Source organism: Balaenoptera musculus, chromosome 4 (genome assembly GCF_009873245.2).
Source record: "Balaenoptera musculus isolate JJ_BM4_2016_0621 chromosome 4, mBalMus1.pri.v3, whole genome shotgun sequence".
Lineage (NCBI taxonomy): Eukaryota > Metazoa > Chordata > Mammalia > Artiodactyla > Balaenopteridae > Balaenoptera > Balaenoptera musculus.
Window position 1 is genome coordinate 85,984,385 of NC_045788.1, and position 19,792 is coordinate 86,004,176.

General features: G+C 35.4%; 1 protein-coding gene across 2 annotated transcripts in view; it reads right to left on the minus strand.

The window, feature by feature from the left end:
* Positions 1 to 39: 39 nt before the first annotated feature.
* The window catches only part of LOC118894581 (OX-2 membrane glycoprotein-like), a 44,255-nt gene continuing 24,502 nt past the window's right edge, over positions 40 to 19,792 (minus strand). The window contains exons 4-5 of one of the 2 annotated variants that reach the window (XM_036850906.1): positions 13,689 to 13,773; positions 40 to 552 (exon numbers count right to left, since the gene is read on the minus strand). In XM_036850906.1, coding sequence (XP_036706801.1) covers positions 13,739 to 13,773 — 35 coding nt within the window. In that variant the 3' untranslated portion in view covers positions 40 to 552; positions 13,689 to 13,738. Of the gene's footprint in view, positions 553 to 1,310; positions 1,376 to 13,688; positions 13,774 to 19,792 lie in introns of those variants that run through there. The other variant, XM_036850907.1, reaches the window with a different exon arrangement.

Sequence of the window (19,792 nt, forward strand, 5' to 3'; positions counted from 1 at the left end):
CCCCCGCCCCGCCCCCCAAGCAGAGGCGTGAAGGCCAGTTTTTCCAGTGCACTTGTAGGGGATAAAATAAAATAAATAGTACTCCTCTTTTCCCATCTTCAAAACGATTCGCAGTTTTCAGAGGTGGCAACTGGGGAAACAGAAAATGTCTGAAAAAATATACACCGTTTCCATTTTCATTGTGCAGACAGAGAAAGGAAACGGAGAGGTGGGAAGACATGAATTGTTTCACTGCGTTGGCGCTTGGAGGAATGGCAATCTACTCTGTGGAGCTGGCAAGTACGAAATGATTTTTGAGAAATGTTACACAGTTTCCACAATTACCACCTCGGAAAATCCAAATATTTTGAAGCTGAATTTAACCAATAGACACTTTACAAAACAAATGTATATTTTTATCTAGAACCAAATTATATATTGAAGCCATCAATGCTGTAATGATCTCTCCATTCATGATGTGACTGGGTTTTTTTCTCTATGTGAGGAGTTTTCTTTCATTTGTATTGATGATGAGGATTCTTCTCATTTTAACAAGTTCTGGAGTTCTTGGCTCTTAGACAAACAAAGAAAGACGAACAGATCAATGAAGTGTTCAATTCCTAAAGCCTTTTCTGTTTTCCTAACACCACCCCTCTGACAAGGTGCTGGGACAGAGCTTTTACCTAAGGATCCATGGGGCTGTAAATTCCAGGGCGGTAACTAAAATAATGACTGATTTTCAGAAAAACACAAACATATTGAAAGGACTAAAATATTCATGGAGTGCCAAACAGGATACATAAAAGAAAGCCAATTTATAGACATAGTGGAATTAAGATCAAATTAAGGAAATTGAAAGAAAATTCTTAAAGCTTCAAAAATGACAAGTAGAAACACCAAGAAAGAGCATCAAAGTGACTTTATTTTTTATTTTTTTAAACAGCTGTGTTTTATTTAATTAATTAATTATTATTATTTTTATTTTTAGCTGCATTGTGTCTTCATTGCTGCGCGCAGGCTTTCTCTAGTTGCCGTGAGCGGGGGCTACTCTTCGTTGTGGTATGCGGGCTTCTCATTGCAGTGGCTTCTCTTGCGGAGCACGGGCTCTAGGCGTGCGGGCTTCAGTAGTTGCAGCATGCAGGCTCAGTAGTTGCAGCACACGGGCTCTAGGGCGTGTGGGCTTCAGTAGTTGTCGTGCATGGGCTCAGTAGTTGTGGCTCACGGGCTCTAGAGCACAGGCTCAGTAGTTGTGACTCACAGGCTTAGTTGCTCCGCAGCATGTGGGATCTTCCCAGACCAGGGATCGAACCCGTGTCCCCTGCATTGGCAGGCGGATTCTCAACAACTGTGCAACCAGGGAAGTCCCCAAAGTGACTTTAAATTTCACAAGGTAGTGCTGGATGCAAGAAGGCAATGAGTTAACTTTCAAAATATTGAAGAAAAATAACTTTGAATTCTACTTTATCTTTTATAAATATTGTTACAAAGGTATATTTAAAAAATACTTTGAATTTTTTGATTAAATATGTTATTCATAGAGGAAAGTGCATACATCATAACTACCCAATATGAATCGTCATAGAGTAAACATACTTGCATAGCCAGAAGCAGATAAAAAACTGACTATTCCCAGCTCACCAGAAACTGTCCTACTCTCTTTGCCTACCCTTCCTGTCACTGCCACCTTCCCACCACTCTTACTTTCAACATCATAGACTAGACTTGCCTGTTCGTAAACTTTGTATAAATGGCATCATAGAGTATGTCCTCATTTGTATCTGGGTTCTTTCACTCAACAGATTTGAAAAATTCATCCATGTTATTGCATGTAGTTGTGGTTCATTCATTCTCACTGCTGTATACTATCCCATTCTTTAAATGCCACATTTATTTATCTATTCTGCTGTTACTAGACATTTGTTTGTTTCCATTTTGGGGTTATTTTTAATAGTGGTGTTATAAACATTCTTATACATGGCTTTTCCTAAACACATGTACACCATGCTGTTAGATTATTTTTTGTTTTTGCCAGTTTTATCTTTTTCTATCACTTTACTTTAAAATTTTCTCTATTGTTTTTCCCCCCCAAGTATATAGATGATATTTTGCAGATGATATTTTGACATTTTAATAAATCTACTGAAAGACTCTGTCCTAAATTTTATTACCAAAATATTATAAAATGACAGGATAAAAAAAAGATTTTGTTAAGCATATAAATCTCAGAAAATTTATTACATCAAGACTCTCCTTGAAAATATTTTCAAAAGAAGTATTCTAGAAAAAAGAAAAATTAATCCAGGAGGATGCTACATAGAAAGATATGCAGAAAGGGTAAATAAACTCATCAAAACTTATAACTGCCTAGAAAAAGCAAGATCCCCAAAATTGTATGTTTATAATTCAATAATTCAAATGTGCATGGAAGGGGGTAAGAGGTTAGATAATAAGATTATGACAGGTAGGTGAGAATTATGCCAAGATGTGTATGTTTAAGAAATAAACATTAAAATATAAGTTCTTAGTAAGTTAAGGCAGAACACCAGAAGAATAGCATAAAATATGATTCAAACTAGCAAAAGAATATTTAACCTAGTGAAAGACAGCATAGGAGAAAAGAGAAAAATGTTACCAGTATGAAATGTGAAAGTCAAAAATAAAATGGAAAAAATGTTCTATTATATTAGCATTTATGACATATACAAATAAGCTAAAAACACAAAAGATAGAGACTTGGGATGCAGAAGAGTGAACAAAAGAGGGGAAAAAAAAATCCCTGCCATCATGGAGCATAAACATTGTTCAAAAATTCTTTGGAAAAGAAGAAATGTGCTTATATAATTAAACACTTTGCAAGAAAGGAAAAATATGTTTAAAATTCTTGGACAAATTTAAAGGAGCACTCAGAGCTAATTTATCACCTGAAATATATATATCAGCTACCAATGTTGAGCAAAAGAAGCAAACAGTGAACTCAACAAAATAAGAAGGACAGATACAATAAAACTACAGGCAAAAATCAATAAAAAGGAACAAAATTGAATAAACATAAAAGGATTTTTTTCCTAGAGATTGATTGAACAAAACTATGGCAAAATTTACTAAGAAAAATAGAAAATAAAAAGAAACAATATAGAATGAAAGTTAGAAATAATACTGGTATAACAAATAGAAAAAATAACAAGACAGTATTATAAACAATCATATCAATTAAAAAATTCTGAAAGTGACAGATGGATCATAAGAATTTTTACCATTTTAATTGACATTTTAACAACATAAAATCTTCCAATTCATGAACATGGAATGTCATTCCATTTGTTGTGTCTTCTCTAATTTCTTTCATTAATATTTTATAGTTTTCACTTTACAATTCTTTTTTTAACATTTTTTAAAAATTGAACTAATTAGGACCTACTGTATAGCACAGGGAACTCTACTCAATACTCTGTAATGATCTATATGGGAAAATAATCTAAAAAAGAGTGGATATATGTATATGTATAACTGATTCACTTTGCTGTACAGCAGACACTAACACAACATTGTAAACCATCTATACGCCAATAAATTTTTTTTAAAAATTGAAGTATAGTTAATTTACAATGTTGTGTTAGTTTCAGGTGTACAGCAAAGTGATTCATTTATACATACATATATATATATTCTTTTTCAGATTCTTTTTCATTATAGGTTATTACATGTTACTGAATATGGTTCCCTGTGTTGTATAGTAGATGGTGTATGAGCATTTTACTTATTTTTGTTTTGTTTATTTATATATTTAATTATTTCTTCCTGTTTTCTTGAGATATAATAGAATACAGCATGTATAAGTTTATGGTGTACAGAATAATGATTTGACTTACACACATCATGAAATAATTACTACAATAAATTTAGTGAAGATCCATCATCTCATATAGATACGATAAAATAAAAAGGAAAAAATTTTTCTCCTCATGATGAGAACTCTTAGGATTTACTCTCCTAACAACTTCCATATATAACATAGAGCAGTGTTAATTATATTTATCATGGTGTGCATGACATCCTTAGTACTTATTTATCTTATAACTGGAAATTTGTACCTCTTGACCAGCTTCATCCAATTCCCCCTCCCCCCATTCACTGCCTGTGGTAACCGCAAATCTGATCTCTTTTACTATGAACTTGTTTGTTTGTTGGCTTGTTTTTGAAGTAAAGTAGACCTACAACACTATGTTTGTTCCCAGTGCACAACATAGTGATTCAATATTTCTGTACATTACAAAATGGTCACCACAATAAGTCTAGTTACCTCCTAGACAATAAAAAGATATTACATAGTTATTGACTATATTCTCTACACTATACCTTTCATACCTGTGGCTCATTTATTATGCAACTGGAAATTTGTACCTCCTAATTTCCCTCATCTATTTCTCTCATCCACCCACTCTATCCCTTCTGGCAACCATCTGTTCTCTGTATCTATGACTTTTTCTATTTTGTTATGTTTGTTCCTTTGTTTTGTTTTTTAGATTCCACATATAAGTGAAATCATATGGTATTTATATTTCTCTGACATTTCATTTAGCATAATACCATCTAAGTTCATCTATGTTGTCACAAATGGCAAGATTTCATTCTGTTTTATGGTTGAGTAGTATTCCATGGTATATATATACAAAATCTGCTTTATCCATTCATCTATCAGTGGGACCTTAGGTTGCTTCCATATCTTGGCTATTGTAAATAATGCTGCAATGAACACAGGGGTGCATATATCTTTTCAAATTAGTGTTTTCATTTTCTTTGGATAAATACCCAGGAGTAGAATTTATGGATCATATGGTAGTTCTATTTTCCATTTTTTGAGGAACCTACATATTATTTTCCATAGTGGCTGCACCAATTTACATTTCCACAAGGGTTCTCTTTTCTCTACATCCTTGCCAACACTTGTTATTTGTTGTCTTTTGGATAACAGTCATTCTAACAAGTGTGAGGTGATATTTTATTGTGGTCTTGAGTTGCATTTCCCTGATGATTAGTGATGTTGATCCTGATGTCATGTGCCTGTTGGCCATCTGTATGTCTTCTTTGGAAAAAATGTCTATTCTGGTCCTATGCCCATTTTTTAATTGGTTTATTTGTTTTTTGATGGTGACTTATATGAGTTCTTTGTATATTTTGGATATTAACCCCTTATCAGATATATTGTTTGAAAATATCTTCTCCTAAACAGTAGATGGCCTTTCCATTTTGTTAGTTCCCCCTGTGTTCATTGCAGCATTATTTACAATATCCAATTTTAGTTTGATGTAGTTCCATTTGTTCATTTGTTTGTTTGTTTGTTTCTCCTGCCTGAAGAGACAGAGCCAAAAAAATATTGCTAAGACTGATGACAAAGAGCTTACTGCCAATGTTTTCTTCTAGCAGTTTTATGGTTTCAAGTTTTACATTTACATCTTTAATCCATTTTGAGTTTATTTTTGTATATGGTGTGAGAAAGTAGTCCAGTTTCATTCTTTTGAACATAGCTGTCCAGCTTTCCCCAACATAATTATTGAAGAGTCTGTCTTTTCCCTATTGTATATTCTTGCCTCCTGTATCATAGATTAACTGACCATATAAGTGTGGGCTCATTTCTGGGCTCTGATTCTGTTCCATTAATCTATGTACCTGTTTCTGTGCTAGTACCATATTGCATTCATGACTGTAGCTTCATAGTACTGTTTGAAATAAGGGAGTGTGATACCTCCAGCTTTGTTCTACTTTCTCAAGATGGATTTGGCTGTTTGGGGTCTTTTGTGTTTCCGTACAAATTTTAGAATTATTTGTCCTAGTTCTGTGAAAAATACTTTTTTCCATCCCCTTACTTTCAGGCTAGTGTATCTTTGGATCTGAAGTGAATCTCTTATAAAGAGCATATATATGGGTCTTGTTTTTTTTATTCATTCTGTCACTTTATATCTTTTGATTTGAGCATTTAGTCTATTTACATTTAAAGTAATTATTGATAGGTATGTACTTATTGCCATTTTGTTAATTGTTTTCAGGTTGTTTTATAGTCCTTTTTTGTTCCCTTCTTCTTTTGCTCTCTTCTCTTGTGATATGGTGACTATTTTTAGTTTTATTTTTGGATTTCTTTCTCCATTTTGTGTGTGTATATATCATAATTTTTGGTTTGAGGTACAAATGTCATTTTGTGTGTGTATATATCATAATTTTAGGTTACCATGAGGTTTATATATAGCAATCTATATATAGATTATTTATATATACATGATTATTTTAAGTTGCTGATCTCTTAAGTTCAAACTCTTTTTAACAGCCTTACATTTTTACTCCTCCCACTAAGTTTACTGTTTTGACATTATGTTATTCATCTTTTTATTTTGTGTATCCCTTTACTACTTATTGTGAATATAGTTGATTTTAGTACCTTTGTCTTTTAACCTTTCTACTAAGTTTATTAGTTGACCTACTACCTTTACTGTATACTTGCCTTTACCAATGAGATTTTTCCTTTCATAATTTTCATACCTCTAGTTTTTGTTCTTTTCTTTTCTGCTTAGAGAAATTCCTTTTACATTTCTTATGAAGCTGGTTTGGTGGTGAAGTCTTTTAGCTTTTGCTTGTCTGTAAAACTTTTGATCTCTCCATTAAATCTGAATGAAGGTCTTGCTGAATAGAGTATTCTTGTTTGTAGGTTTTTTTCCTTTCATCACTTTAAATATATCGTGCCACTCCCTTCTGGCATGCAGAGTTTCTGCTGTAAAGTCAGCTGACATGCTTATGGGAGTTCCCTTGCATATAACTTGTTACTTTTCCCTTGCTGCTTTTAAAATTCTCTCTTTATCTTTAATTTTTGCCATTTTAATTACAATGTGTCTTGGTGTGTTCCACTTTGGGTTGATCCTATTTGGGACTCTCTGTTCTTCTTGGACCTGGATGTCTGTTTCCTTTCTCAACTTAGGGAAGTTTTCAGCTAATATATCTTCATATATGTTCTCTGTCTCTTTTTCTCTCTTCTCCTTCAGGGCCCCTTATAATGACAATGTTAGTGCACTTGATGTTGTCCCAGAAGTCTCTTAAACTGTCCTCATTTTTTAAAATTCTTTTTTCTTTTTTTCTGTTCAGCTTGAGTGATTTCCACACTCTGTCTTCGAGTTCTCTGACCCATTCTTTGTATCATCTAATCTACTGTTGATTCCTTCTAGTGTATTTTTTTTAATTTCATTTATTGTATTCTTCAGCTTTGTTTGCTTCTTCTTTATATTTTCTAACTCTTTGTCAAACTTCTCACTGTGTCCATCCATTCTCCTTCCAAGTTCACTGATCATCTTTATGACTATTACCTTGTACTCTTTATTAGGTAGATTGCTTATCTCCACTTTCCACCTCTTCTTCTAAGGTTGTAACCTCTTCCTTTATTTTGAAAATATTCCTGAGTTATTTCATTTTGCCTGATACTCTGCTTTTATTTCTATGTATTAGGTAAACCTAATATTAGGTAGGTGGTTACATTTTCAGATCTTGGAGAAGTGGCCTTATGAGGAAGATGTCCTATGGAGCCCTGAAGCACAGTCCTCTCTGTTCAGCAGAGGTATATGCTCTAGGGGTTCCCCTGTGTGGACTGCATAGGCCCTTCTGTTGTTGTGGGACTGACTACTGTGGGTCTCTGATGAGCATGGCTAGTCCTTAGCATGGTTGGTTGTCAGGCCCTGCCTAGTACAGAAGTTGCTGGCCACTGGTGGGTGGAGCTAAGTCCCAGGGCTGGTGCCAGCTCACTGATTGTTCGGTCTCAATCTTGTTGCAGCTGGCTGTTGGGCTCAGGGGGTCCTGAGGCTGGTGCTGGCCCACTGGTGCACCAGACTGGAGCCCATGGGGTGCTGCGAATGGTGTCTCTCCACTGCTGCACCCCAGAGTTGGCGGGCTGCTCCTTGCCTACTTGTGGGCAGGACTGGGTTCTGGTATGGTTGACTGTGGTGGCCTAGGAGTCCCAGGGCTGGTGCCTGCCCACTGTTGGGTGAGGCCAAGTCCCAGGACTGGTGCTGGCCTGCTGGTGGGCAGGGCCATGTCCTGGTGCAGCTGGGGCCAGATTCCACCAACATCTATATCCTCAGGGTGAGACCAAGTTGTCTCCTGCCTCTTCATGAAGCTCTCCAAGATCAGCAAGTGGGTCTGACTCAGGCCCTTTTAAATTACTGCTTCTGCCCTGGGTCTCTGTTGTGTGAGATTTTTGTGTGCACCCTTTAACAGTGAAGTCTCTACTTCCTACAGCCCTCTGGCTCTCCTGAAAGCACACCCCACTGGCCTTCAAATCCAGATTTTCTAGGTGCTAATCTTCCTGGTTCAGGACCTCCAGCCTGGGTTGTTCAATATGGAACTTGGACCCCTCACTCCTGAAGCTCTGCAATTGTGATTATCCTCCCGTTTGCAGGTCTCCTACCTGGCAGTGTGGGTCTTGAATATACTGAGTCTCCATTCCCCCATCCATCTTGTTGTGGTTCCATCTTTATATCTTTAGTTGTAGAAGATCTTTTCTGCTAGTCTTTGGGTTGTCCTCATTGATATTTGCTCTTAAAATGGTTGTAATTTTGGTGTGCCCATGGGAGGAGGTGAGCTCAGGGTCTTCTTCCTCCACCATCTTGGCCAAGTCCAAGCCTATATAAGCCTTTTAATGTGCCATTGAATTCAGTTTCCTGGCATTTTGTTGAGGACTTTTGCATACATATTTGTTACAGCTATTGTCCAGTAGTTTTTCTGTTCTTGTGTTGTCTTTGTCTGACTTTGGTATCAAGGTAAATCTAGCCTAATAAGATGGGTTTGAAACTGTTCCCTCCCTTTCAATTTCTTGAAAGAGTTTGCGAAGCATTGGCATTAAATCCTGTTTAAATGTTTGGTAGAATTCAGTAATGAAGCCATCTAGTCCTGGACTTTTCTTTATTGGAAGGTTTTTGGTTACTGATTCAACCTGCATACTAGTTATCAGTCTGTTCAGACTTTCTATTTCTTCATAATTTAGTTTTGGTAAGTTGTATGTTTCTAAGAATTTATCGATTTCTTCTAGGTTATCTAGTTTTTTGATATATATCACAGTAGTCTCTTATGATCCTTTTTATTTCTGTGCATCAATCATAATGTCTCTTGTTTCATTTCTCATTTTATTTATTTAAGTCTTCTTTCTTTTCTTCTTAGTCTAGCTAATGGTTTGTCATTTTTTTTAACTTTTCAAAAACCAACTTTTAGTTTTGTCAATTTTTTCTATTATTTTTTAATTTTCTATTTCATTTAATCTTTGTAACTTCCTTCCTTCTGCTAACTTTGCGCTCAGTTTTTTCTTCTTTTTCTAGCTCCCTAAGGAGTAGAATTAGGTTTTTTTATGCAATGCCTATCAAAATTCCCATAGAATTTTTTTACATAAATAGAAAAAAACAAATCTATGATTCATATCGAACACAAAAAAACATCAATAGCTAAATCAATCTTGAGAAAGAGGAATGAAGCTGGAGGTATAACACTTCCTGATTTCAGAATATAGTACAAAGTTACATTAATCAAAACAGTATGGGGGCTTCCCTGGTGGCACAGTGGTTGAGAATCTGCCTGCCAATGCAGGGGACACGGGTTTGAGCCCTGGTCTGGGAAGATCCCACATGCCGCAGAGCAACTGGGCCTGTGAGCCACAACTACTGAGCCTGCGTGTCTGGAGCCTGTGCTCCGCAACAAGAAAGGCTGCGATAGTGAGAGGCCCGTGCACCGCAATGAAGAGTGGCCCCCGCTCGCCGCAACTAGAGAAAGCCCTCGCACAGAAACGAAGACCCAACACAGCTAAAAATAAATAAATAAAACTAAAAAAAAAACAGTATGGAACTGGGGTAATGACAGACATATGGATCAATGCAATAGAAGAGGGAACTCAGAAATAAATCCAAATGTATACAGTTGACTAATCTTTGACAAGGGTGCTTGACAAGGGAAGGTCCAAGAACACATGATGGGGAAAGGATTGTTTCTTGAACAAATGATGTTGTGAAAACTAGATATCCACATGCAAAAGACTGAAATTAGACCCTTATTTTACACCATACAGAAAAATCAAATCAAAATGAATTAAAGACTTAAATGTAAGATTTGAAACTGTTAAACTCCTAGAAGAAAACATAGAGGAAAAACTTCATGAAATTCGTCTTGGCAATGATTTCATGGATGTCACACCAAAAACACAGGCCACAAAAGCAAAAATAGACAGATGGAACTATATCAAGCTAAAGAGCTTCTGCCCAACAAAGGAAACAATGACAGCATGAAAGGGCAACCTAAAGAATATGAGAAATATTTTCAGGAGTCGTTAAGAGTCATAAAACCATCACAAGCATGCAAATGTTGGTTTCTCAGTGTCATTAATGACATTTAAAACCATAACTTACTCATGTATGTTCCAGATATGGAACAGGAAACAATTACTCAGATACACAAGCAAGTAGCTCCAGGATAGGCAACGACATTTGGTCACTGTCAGGGTTTGTCCTCCATGTGAATCTTGGAGGTCTTGCTTCAACCCCAAAGTGCTTGCACAGGAAACTGTCTTGAGCTTCTGCACCTAATTTCTTCCAATTATAGCCACATCATCTGGCCTAATGAGTTTCTAAAAGTAGTTTTCATTTTATTTAGAGCATGTTTCCAGATGTGTTTTTAAATTAATCAGTGCTAGTAATAAAAGATAACATGACCCTGGGGAAAAAAAATTGTAGACCATATATCTGATGAGGTTAATCTCCAAAACATATATCTATAAAGAGCTCCTATAACTCATAGCAAAAAAAAAGAAAAAAAAAATACACACAACAACAACAATAAAAAACCCTAATAACCCAATGAACAAATAGGCTTGAGAATTTGAACAGATATTTCTCCAAAGAAGATACAAACACCCAAGAGGTATATGCAAAAATAGTCAATGTCACTAATCATCAGGGAAATATGAATCAATCCACAGTGAGATATCACCTGACATCTGTCAGGATGGCTATTATTAAAAAACAAAAGACAACAAGTGTTGGTGAGGATGTGGTGAAGTGACAACACTTGCTTGCTATTGGTGGGAATGCAAAATGGTGCAGCTGCTATGGAAAACAGTACAGAGGTTTCTTAAAAAATTTTAAATAGAACCACATATGTTCTAGTCTCACTTCTGGCTATTTATCCAAAAGAATGGAAATCAGGATCTCAAAGAGATATTAGCACTCCTGTATTCATTGCAGCACTATGCACATTAGCCAAGGTGTAGAAACAACCTACATATTCATCTGCAGATGAATGGATAATGAAAATGTGGTAGAAACAACCTAAATATTCATCTGCAGATGAATGGATAATGACAATATGGTGTATGTGGTAGAATACTATTCAGCCTTAAAAAGAAAGAAATTCTGAAATATGTGACAACATAGATGAACCTCATGGGCATTATGCTAAGGGAAATAAACCAGTCACAAAAGACAGATCCTGCACCGTTCCACTTATGTGAGGTATCTAAAATAGTCAAATTCATAGAATCAGAGAGTGAAATGGTGGTTGCCAGGGGCTGGGGAGAGAGAGAAGTAGAGAGTTACTAGTCAGTGGGCATAAGTTAAGTAACATGAATTAGTTCTAGAGATCTGCTCTACAACATTGTACCAATAATCAACAATATTATATTGTAGGCTTAAGACTTTTATTAAGGAGGTAATGTCATATTAAATATTCTTACCACAATAAAATAAAATGTCATAAATAATATTATACAAATTATAGGAAATTTAAAATGGAATAATCCAATAATTTTGAAAGGAAATAACTGAAATCAAAGAATTCCCCTGCCAAAAAATCCATAGATCCGGATGGCTATTAAGGAATAGAAATCTCTATCTTACACATGTTTCTAAAAAGAGAAATACTGTATGACTAAGCTCTATCTTTGAGTGTTAATTTCAAAACCTTAAATTGAAACTTTTATTTCAAAGCAAGGAAAGATGATTCAAAAAAACTCAAAGTATAGTCCTGTTTTACTTATAAAGCAGCAAAAATTCCCAGAATGGTTTAGCATTTGCAAATCTGTCAATGTAATTTATCATGTTAGTGAACCACTTTGGAAAGTTCATGTCACTGTCTCAACAGGTACAAAAACATTACTTCTTAAGTTCAACAACCTATATATGTTAAAACCACAGAAACTGGAAATAATGAAACATCTCCTAAACTTGATAATATGCTTAAAGACCAAACACTGCAGCAAATATCATACTTAGAGAAATTTTAGATATAGTTTTTAAATTCAGAAGTGTTTTAAAGCAAAAATGTCATTATGTGCAAGGGAGATGGTTATCTATGTGGAAAATCATTAGATCAACAGAAAAACTTTGAATTAATAAAGAGTTTAGCAAGGTTTCCAGCTACAGGTTAAGTCACAAAATCCATAACAGTTCCTAAACCACTAATAACAAGCTAGAAGATTTCATTTAAAAAATAAGATACCATTCATTATAGCACACAAATAAAAAGTACCAAAGAATTAACTTAGCAAAAGTTCCACAAACCTACAGAGAGAAAATTTTTAAACTTTCCTAAAAGACATTCAGAAAGATTTGAATAAATGGATAACATATTTATAGGTGGAGTAAATTACACTGTAAAGATACCAAACTTCCAAAATTAAATTAATCTATAAATTCAATGTAGGACTAAGAAAAATTCCAGCTGTATTTTTTTAAGAACTTAATAAACTTATTTCATGATACATGTGTATGTTTGTCTATCCTTGATTTGAAATATCAAGTTAGAAAAGAAAAAAGGGGAACCTCTCCCTACCACATTTTAACACCTAACACAAGACCATAGTAATAAAAACTATGCATCCATGAAAAAAAAATTAAACAATGGAACAAAAGTTCCACCTGCGAGAGCTGGAAACAGAGCTCATCAGTAAGGAAAGGATAGATCGTATAGTAGCTGATGTTAGGAAATCTGGATCATTATATGATGAAAATTAACACTATATTATCAAGTCTACATTATGTATAAAGGTTTAGAGACCTAAATATAAAATAGAAAAATATAAAGCTAATAAATATGATTTTATTTTTGTGAATTTAGGTAGATGAGGACTTCTTAAATAAGACCCCAAACTCAAAAGTAGGTAAAAAAGTGATGGATTTAACAACATTAAAGCATTAAAGACCTCTGTTCTTTTAATGATATAACTGAGAAATTTAATGGAGTGATGCCAAATTGGGAGAAGTAATCAATATCTAGTATTTACAGAATCTATGATATTCTACAATTTCTACAAATATAGTCCACCTACCCGAAGTCACATGAAGATGTAGACAAGAACTTCACAGAAGGGGAGTGCATAACAAATATATATAAAACAGGCTCATAATTATTAATAATCAGAAAAAAACACACCCCAAATCAGAGTAGCCATTCGATTGGTGACAGTAGGAGGGATGACTAGACAGTGAATCAGGGAATGAATAGAAACATTCGAAGACACTAATATTAATATAACCTCATTTGAAATTACTAATTCATGAAGTTGGATATATAAACAAATTTTTTCCACTTATTTTTAAAATAATAATTGCTGCTACCAAATGGATGATTTAATATGGAAAGGTAAGTCTTAAATTTGAAGTATACACAATGACAGCAAAAATCACACATCTGCCAATTACCTGTGTTCACTAAGGTGTGTGGTTCATTAGGGTGTCCATGCCAGGCTGTCTCAGCTGGGGTGTGGTTTCAAGCACATGCTCAGACCTAGAGATATAAAGACATAAGATAAGATAAGATACATAAGATGAATACAACCCAAACACTCCCCCTAATGGCGGTATATTGTAAGAGCATGCTATCAATAAAAAATTGGGGGATTAATACTCTCTTGACAGATCAAAATAGTTTTTCTTTCTTTTTTTTTTGAATTTTATTTAATTTATTTTGTTACACAGCAGGTCCTTATTAGTCATCAATTTTATACACATCAGTGTATACATGTCAATCCCAATCTCCCAAATCATCACACCACCACCCCCACCGCCCCACCACTTTCCCACCTTGGTGACCACACGTTTGTTCTCTACATCTGTGTCTCAATTTCTGCCCTGCAAACCAGATCATCTGTACCATTTTTCTAGGTTCCACATATATACGCTAACATACGATATTTGTTTTACTCTTTCTGACTTACTTCACTCTGTATGACAGTCTCTAGATCCATCCATGTCTCTACAAATGACCCAATTTCGTTCCTTTTTATAGCTGAGTAATATTCCATTGTGTATATGTACCACATCTTCTTTATCCATTCGTCTGTCGATGGGCAGGTAGGTTGCTTCCATGACCTGGCTATTGTAAATAGTGCTGCAATGAACATTGGGGTGCATGTGTCTTTTTGAATTATGGTTTTCTCTGGGTATATGCCCAGTAGTGGGATTGCTGGGTCATATGGTAATTCAATTTTTAGTTTTTTAAGGAACCTCCATACTGTTCTCCATAGTGGCTGTATCAATTTATATTCCCACCAACAATGCAAGAGGGTTTCCTTTTCTCCACACCCTCTCCAGCATTTGTTGTTTGTAGATTTTCTGATGATGCCCATGCTATCTGGTGTGAGGTGATACCTCATTATAGTTTTGATTTGCATTTCTCTAATAATTAGTGATGTTGAGCAGCTTTTCATGTGCTTTCTTGGCAATCTGTATAACTTCTTTGGAAGTTAGTCATTGCAGCACTATTTACAATAGCCAGGACATGGAAGCAACCTGAATGTCCATCGACAGATGAATGGATAAAGATGTGGTACATATATACAATGGAATATTACTCAGCCATAAAAAGGAACAAAATTGGGTCACTTGTTGAGACGTGGATGGATCTAGAGACTGTCATACAGAGTGAAGTAAGTCAGAAAGAGAAAAACAAATATCGTATATTAAAGCATATATGTGGAACCTAGAAAAATGATACAGATGAACTGGCTTGCCGGTCAGAAATAGAGACACAGATGTAGAGAAGAAACATACAGACACCAAGAGGGGAAAGCAGCTGGGGGTGGTGGTGGTGGTGTGATGAATTTGGAGATTGGGATTGACATGTATACACTGATGTGTATAAAATGGATGACTAATAAGAACCTGCTGTAGAAAAAAATAGATAAAATAAAATTCAAAACAAAACTTTTTAACATCAACACTTTTTACAGCAGGTATTTTGACCACAGTGTACTTAAATTGTACTGTAAATGTCACTTCTTTCTACATAGTCTTCTGAATATAATTTATATTTTACATTGCAACTTCAATTCAAAAAATGGCCATCATTATGATTATCAATGATAGTTCTTAGGTGTAACATAAAAATGAACCTATACCTCGTGGATGGACCTTAAGGAAATTTGCACTTACATTAAGTGGCATGAACTACTGTGTATTTTGAATTCTTAGGTCTTCTTGTGATTGGTTGTTTTTGTCCTCTTTCTGATTGTCAGATTGATGTCATTTCTCTGCTCATTGTATCCTCTCATTCCTTTTTTTTTTTAAAACATCTTTATTGAAGTATAATTGCTTTACAATGGTGTGTTAGTTTCTGCTTTATAACAAAGTGAATCAGTTATACATATACATATGTTCCCATATCTCTTCCCTCTTGCATCTCCCTCCCTCCCACCCTCCCCATCCCACCCCTCTAGGTGGTCACAAAGCACCGATCTGATCTCCCTGTGCTATGCGGCTGCTTCCCACTAGCTATCTATTTTACATTTGGTAGTGTATATATGTCCATGACGCTCTCTCACTTTGTCACAGCTTACCCTTCCCCCTCCGATATCCTCAAGTCCATTCTCTAGTAGGTCTGTGTCTTTATTCCCGTCTTGCCACTAGGTTCTTCATGGCCTTTTTTTTGTTTTTTCCTTATATTCCATATATATGTGTTAGCATACTGTATTTGTTTTTCTCTTTCTGACTTACTTCACTCTGTATGACAGACTCTAACTCCATCCACCTCATTACAAATATCTCCATTTCATTTCTTTTTATGGCTGAGTAATATTCCATTGTATATATGTGCCACATCTTCTTTATCCATTCATCTGTCGATGGACACTTAGGTTGCTTCCATGTTCTGGCTATTGTAAATAGAGCTGCAATGAACATTTTGGTACATGACTCTTTTTGAACTATGGTTTTCTCAGGGTATATGCCCAGTAGTGGGATTGCTGGGTCGTATGGTAGTTCTATTTTTAGTTTTTAAGCAACCTCCATACTGTTCTCCATAGTGGCTGTATCAATTTACATTCCCACCAACAGTGCAAGAGGGTTCCCTTTCCTCCACACCCTCTCCAGCATTTATTGTTTCTAGATTTTTTGATGATGGCCATTCTGACCAGTGTGAGATGATATCTCATTGTAGTTTTGATTTGCATTTCTCTAATGATTAGTGATGTTGAGCATTCTTTCTTGTGTCTGTTGTCCATCTGTATATCTTCTTTGCAGAAATCTCTATTTAGGTCTTCTGCCCATTTTTGGATTGGGTTGTTCGTTTTTTTGTTATTGAGCTGCATGAGCTGCTTATAAATCCTGGAGATTAATCCTTTGTCAGTTGCATCATTTGCAAATATTTTCTCCCATTCTGAGGGTTGTCTTTTGGTCTTGTTTATGGTTTCCTTTGCTGTGCAAAAGCTTTTAAGTTTCATTAGGTCCCATTTGTTTATTTGTGTTCTTATTTCCATTTCTCTGGGAGCTGGGTCAAAAAGAATCTTGCTGTGATGTATGTCATAGAGTGTTCTGCCTATGTTTTCCTCTAAGAGTTTGATAGTGTCTGGCCTTACACTTAGGTCTTTAATCCATTTTGAGTTTATTTTTGTGCATGGTGTCAGGGAGTGTTCTAATTTCATACTTTTACATGTATCTATCCAATTTTCCCAGCACCACTTATTGAAGAGGCTGTCTTTTCTCCACTGTATATGCTTGCCTCCTTTATCAAAGATAAGGTGCCCATATGTGCGTGGGTTTATCTCTGGGCTTTCTATCCTGTTCCATTGATCTATATTTCTGTTTTTGTGCCAGTACCAAACTGTCTTGATTACTGTAGCTTTGTAATATAGTCTGAAGTCAGGGAGCCTGATTCCCCCAGCTCCATTTTTCGTTCTCAAGATTGCTTTGGCTATTCGGGGTCTTTTGTGTTTCCATACAAATTGTGAAATTTTTTGTTCTAGTTCTGTGAAAAATGCCAGTGGTAGTTTGATAGGGATTGCATTGAATCTGTAGATTGCTTTGGGTAGTAGAGTCATTTTCACAATGTTGATTCTTCCAATCCAGGAACATGGTATATCTCTCCATCTATTTGTATCATCTTTAATTTCTTTCATCAGTGTCTTATAATTTTCTGCATACAGGTCTTTTGTCTCCTTAGGTAGGTTTATCCCTAGATATTTTATTCTTTTTGTTGCAATGGTAAACGGGAGTGTTTTCTTAATTTCACTTTTAGATTTTTCATCATTAGTGTATAGAAATGCAAGAGATTTCTGTGCATTAATTTTGTATCCTGCTACTTTACCAAATTCATTGATTAGCTCTAGGAGTTTTCTGGTAGCATCTTTAGGATTCTCTATGTATAGTATCATGCCATCTGCAAACAGTGACAGCTTTACTTCTTCTTTTCCGATTTAGATTCCTTTTATTTCTTTTTCTTCTCTGATTGCTGTGGCTAACACTTCCAAAACTATGTTGAATAATAGTCGTGAGAGTGGGCAACCTTGTCTTGTTCCTGATCTTAGTGGAAATGGTTTCAGTTTTTCACCATTGAGGACAATGTTGGCTGTGGGTTTGTCATATATGGCCTTTATTATGTTGAGGAAAGTTCCCTCTATGCCTACTTTCTGCAGGGCTTTTATCGTAAATGGGTGTTGAATTTTGTCGAAAGCTTTTTCTGCATCTATTGAGATGATCATATGCTTTTTCTCCTTCAATTTGTTAATATGGTGTATCACGTTGATTGATTTGCGTATATTGAAGAATCCTTGCATTCTTGGGATAAACCCCACTTGATCATGGTGTATGATCCTTTTAATGTGCTGTTGGATTCTGTTTGCTAGTATTTTGTTGAGGATTTTTGCATGTATGTTCATCAGTGATATTGGGCTGTAGTTTTCTTTCTTTGTGACATCTTTGTCTGGTTTTGGTATCAGGGTAATGGTGGCCTCCCTCTGCAATATTTTGGAAGAGTTTGAGAAGGATAGGTGTTAGCTCTTCTCTAAATGTTTGATAGAATTCACCTGTGAAGCCATCTGATCCTGGGCTTTTGTTTGTTGGAAGGTTTTTAATCACAGTTTCAATTTCAGTGCTTGTGATTGGTCTGTTCATATTTTCTATTTCTTCCTGGTTCAGTCTGGGCAGGTTGTGCATTTCTAAGAATCTGTCCATTTCTTCCAGGTTGTCCATTTTATTGGCATAGAGTTGCTTGTAGTAATCTCTCATGATCGTTTGTATTTCTGCAGTGTCAGTGGTTACTTCTCCTTTTTCATTTCTAATTCTATTGATTTGAGTCTTCTCCCTTTTTCTCTTGATGAGTCTGGCTAATGGTTTATCAATTTTGTTTATCTTCTCAAAGAACCAGCTTTTAGTTTCATTGATCTTTGCTACTGTTTCCTTCATTTCTTTTTCATTTATTTCTGACCTGATCTTTATGATTTCTTTCCTTCTGCTAGCTTTGGGGATTTTTTGTTCTTCTTTCTCTAATTGCTTTAGGTGCAAGGTTAGGTTGTTTATTCGAGATGTTTCCTGTTTCTTGAGGTAGGCTTGTATTGCTATAAACTTCCCTCTTAGCACTGTTTTGCTGCATCCCATAGGTTTTGGGTCATCGTGTCTCCATTGTCATTTGTTTCTAGGTATTTTTTGATTTCCCCTTTGATTTCTTCAGTGATCACTTTGTTATTAAGTAGTGTATTGTGTAGCCTCCATGTGTTTGTATTTTTTACAGATCTTTTCCTGTAATTGATATCTAGTCTCATAGCGTTGTGGTCAGAAAAGATACTTGTTACGATTTCAATTTTCTTAAATTTACCAAGGCTTGATTTGTGACCCAAGATATGATCTATCCTGGAGAATGTTCCATGAGCACTTGAGAAAAATGTGTATTCTGTTGTTTTTGGGTGGAATGTCCTATAAATATCAATTAAGTCCATCTTGTTTAATGTATCATTTAAAGCTTGTGTTTCCTTATTTATTTTCATTTTGGATGATCTGTCCATTGGTGAAAGTGGGGTGTTAAAGTTCCCTACTATGATTGTGTTGCTGTCGATTTCCCCTTTTATGGCTGTTAGTACTTGCCTTATGTATTGAGGTGCTCCTATGTTGGGTGCATAAATATTTACAATTGTTATACCTTCCTCTTGGATCGATCCCTTGATCATTATATAGTGTCCTTCTTTGTCTCTTGTAATAGTCTTTATTTTAAAATCTATTTTGTCTGATATAAGAATTGCTACTCCAGCTTTCTTTTGATTTCCATTTGCATGGAATATCTTTTTCCATCCCCTCACTTTCAGTCTGTATGTGTCTCTAGGTCTGAAGTGGGTCTCTTGTAGACAACATATATATGGGTCTTGTTTTTGTATCCATTCAGCCAGTCTGTGTCTTTTGGTGGGAGCATTTAATCCATTTACATTCAAGGTAATTATTGATATGTATGTTCCTATTCCCATTTTCTTAAATGTTTTGGGTTTGTTATTGTAGGTGTTTTCCTTCTCTTGTGTTCTTGCGTAGAGAAGTTCCTTTAGCAT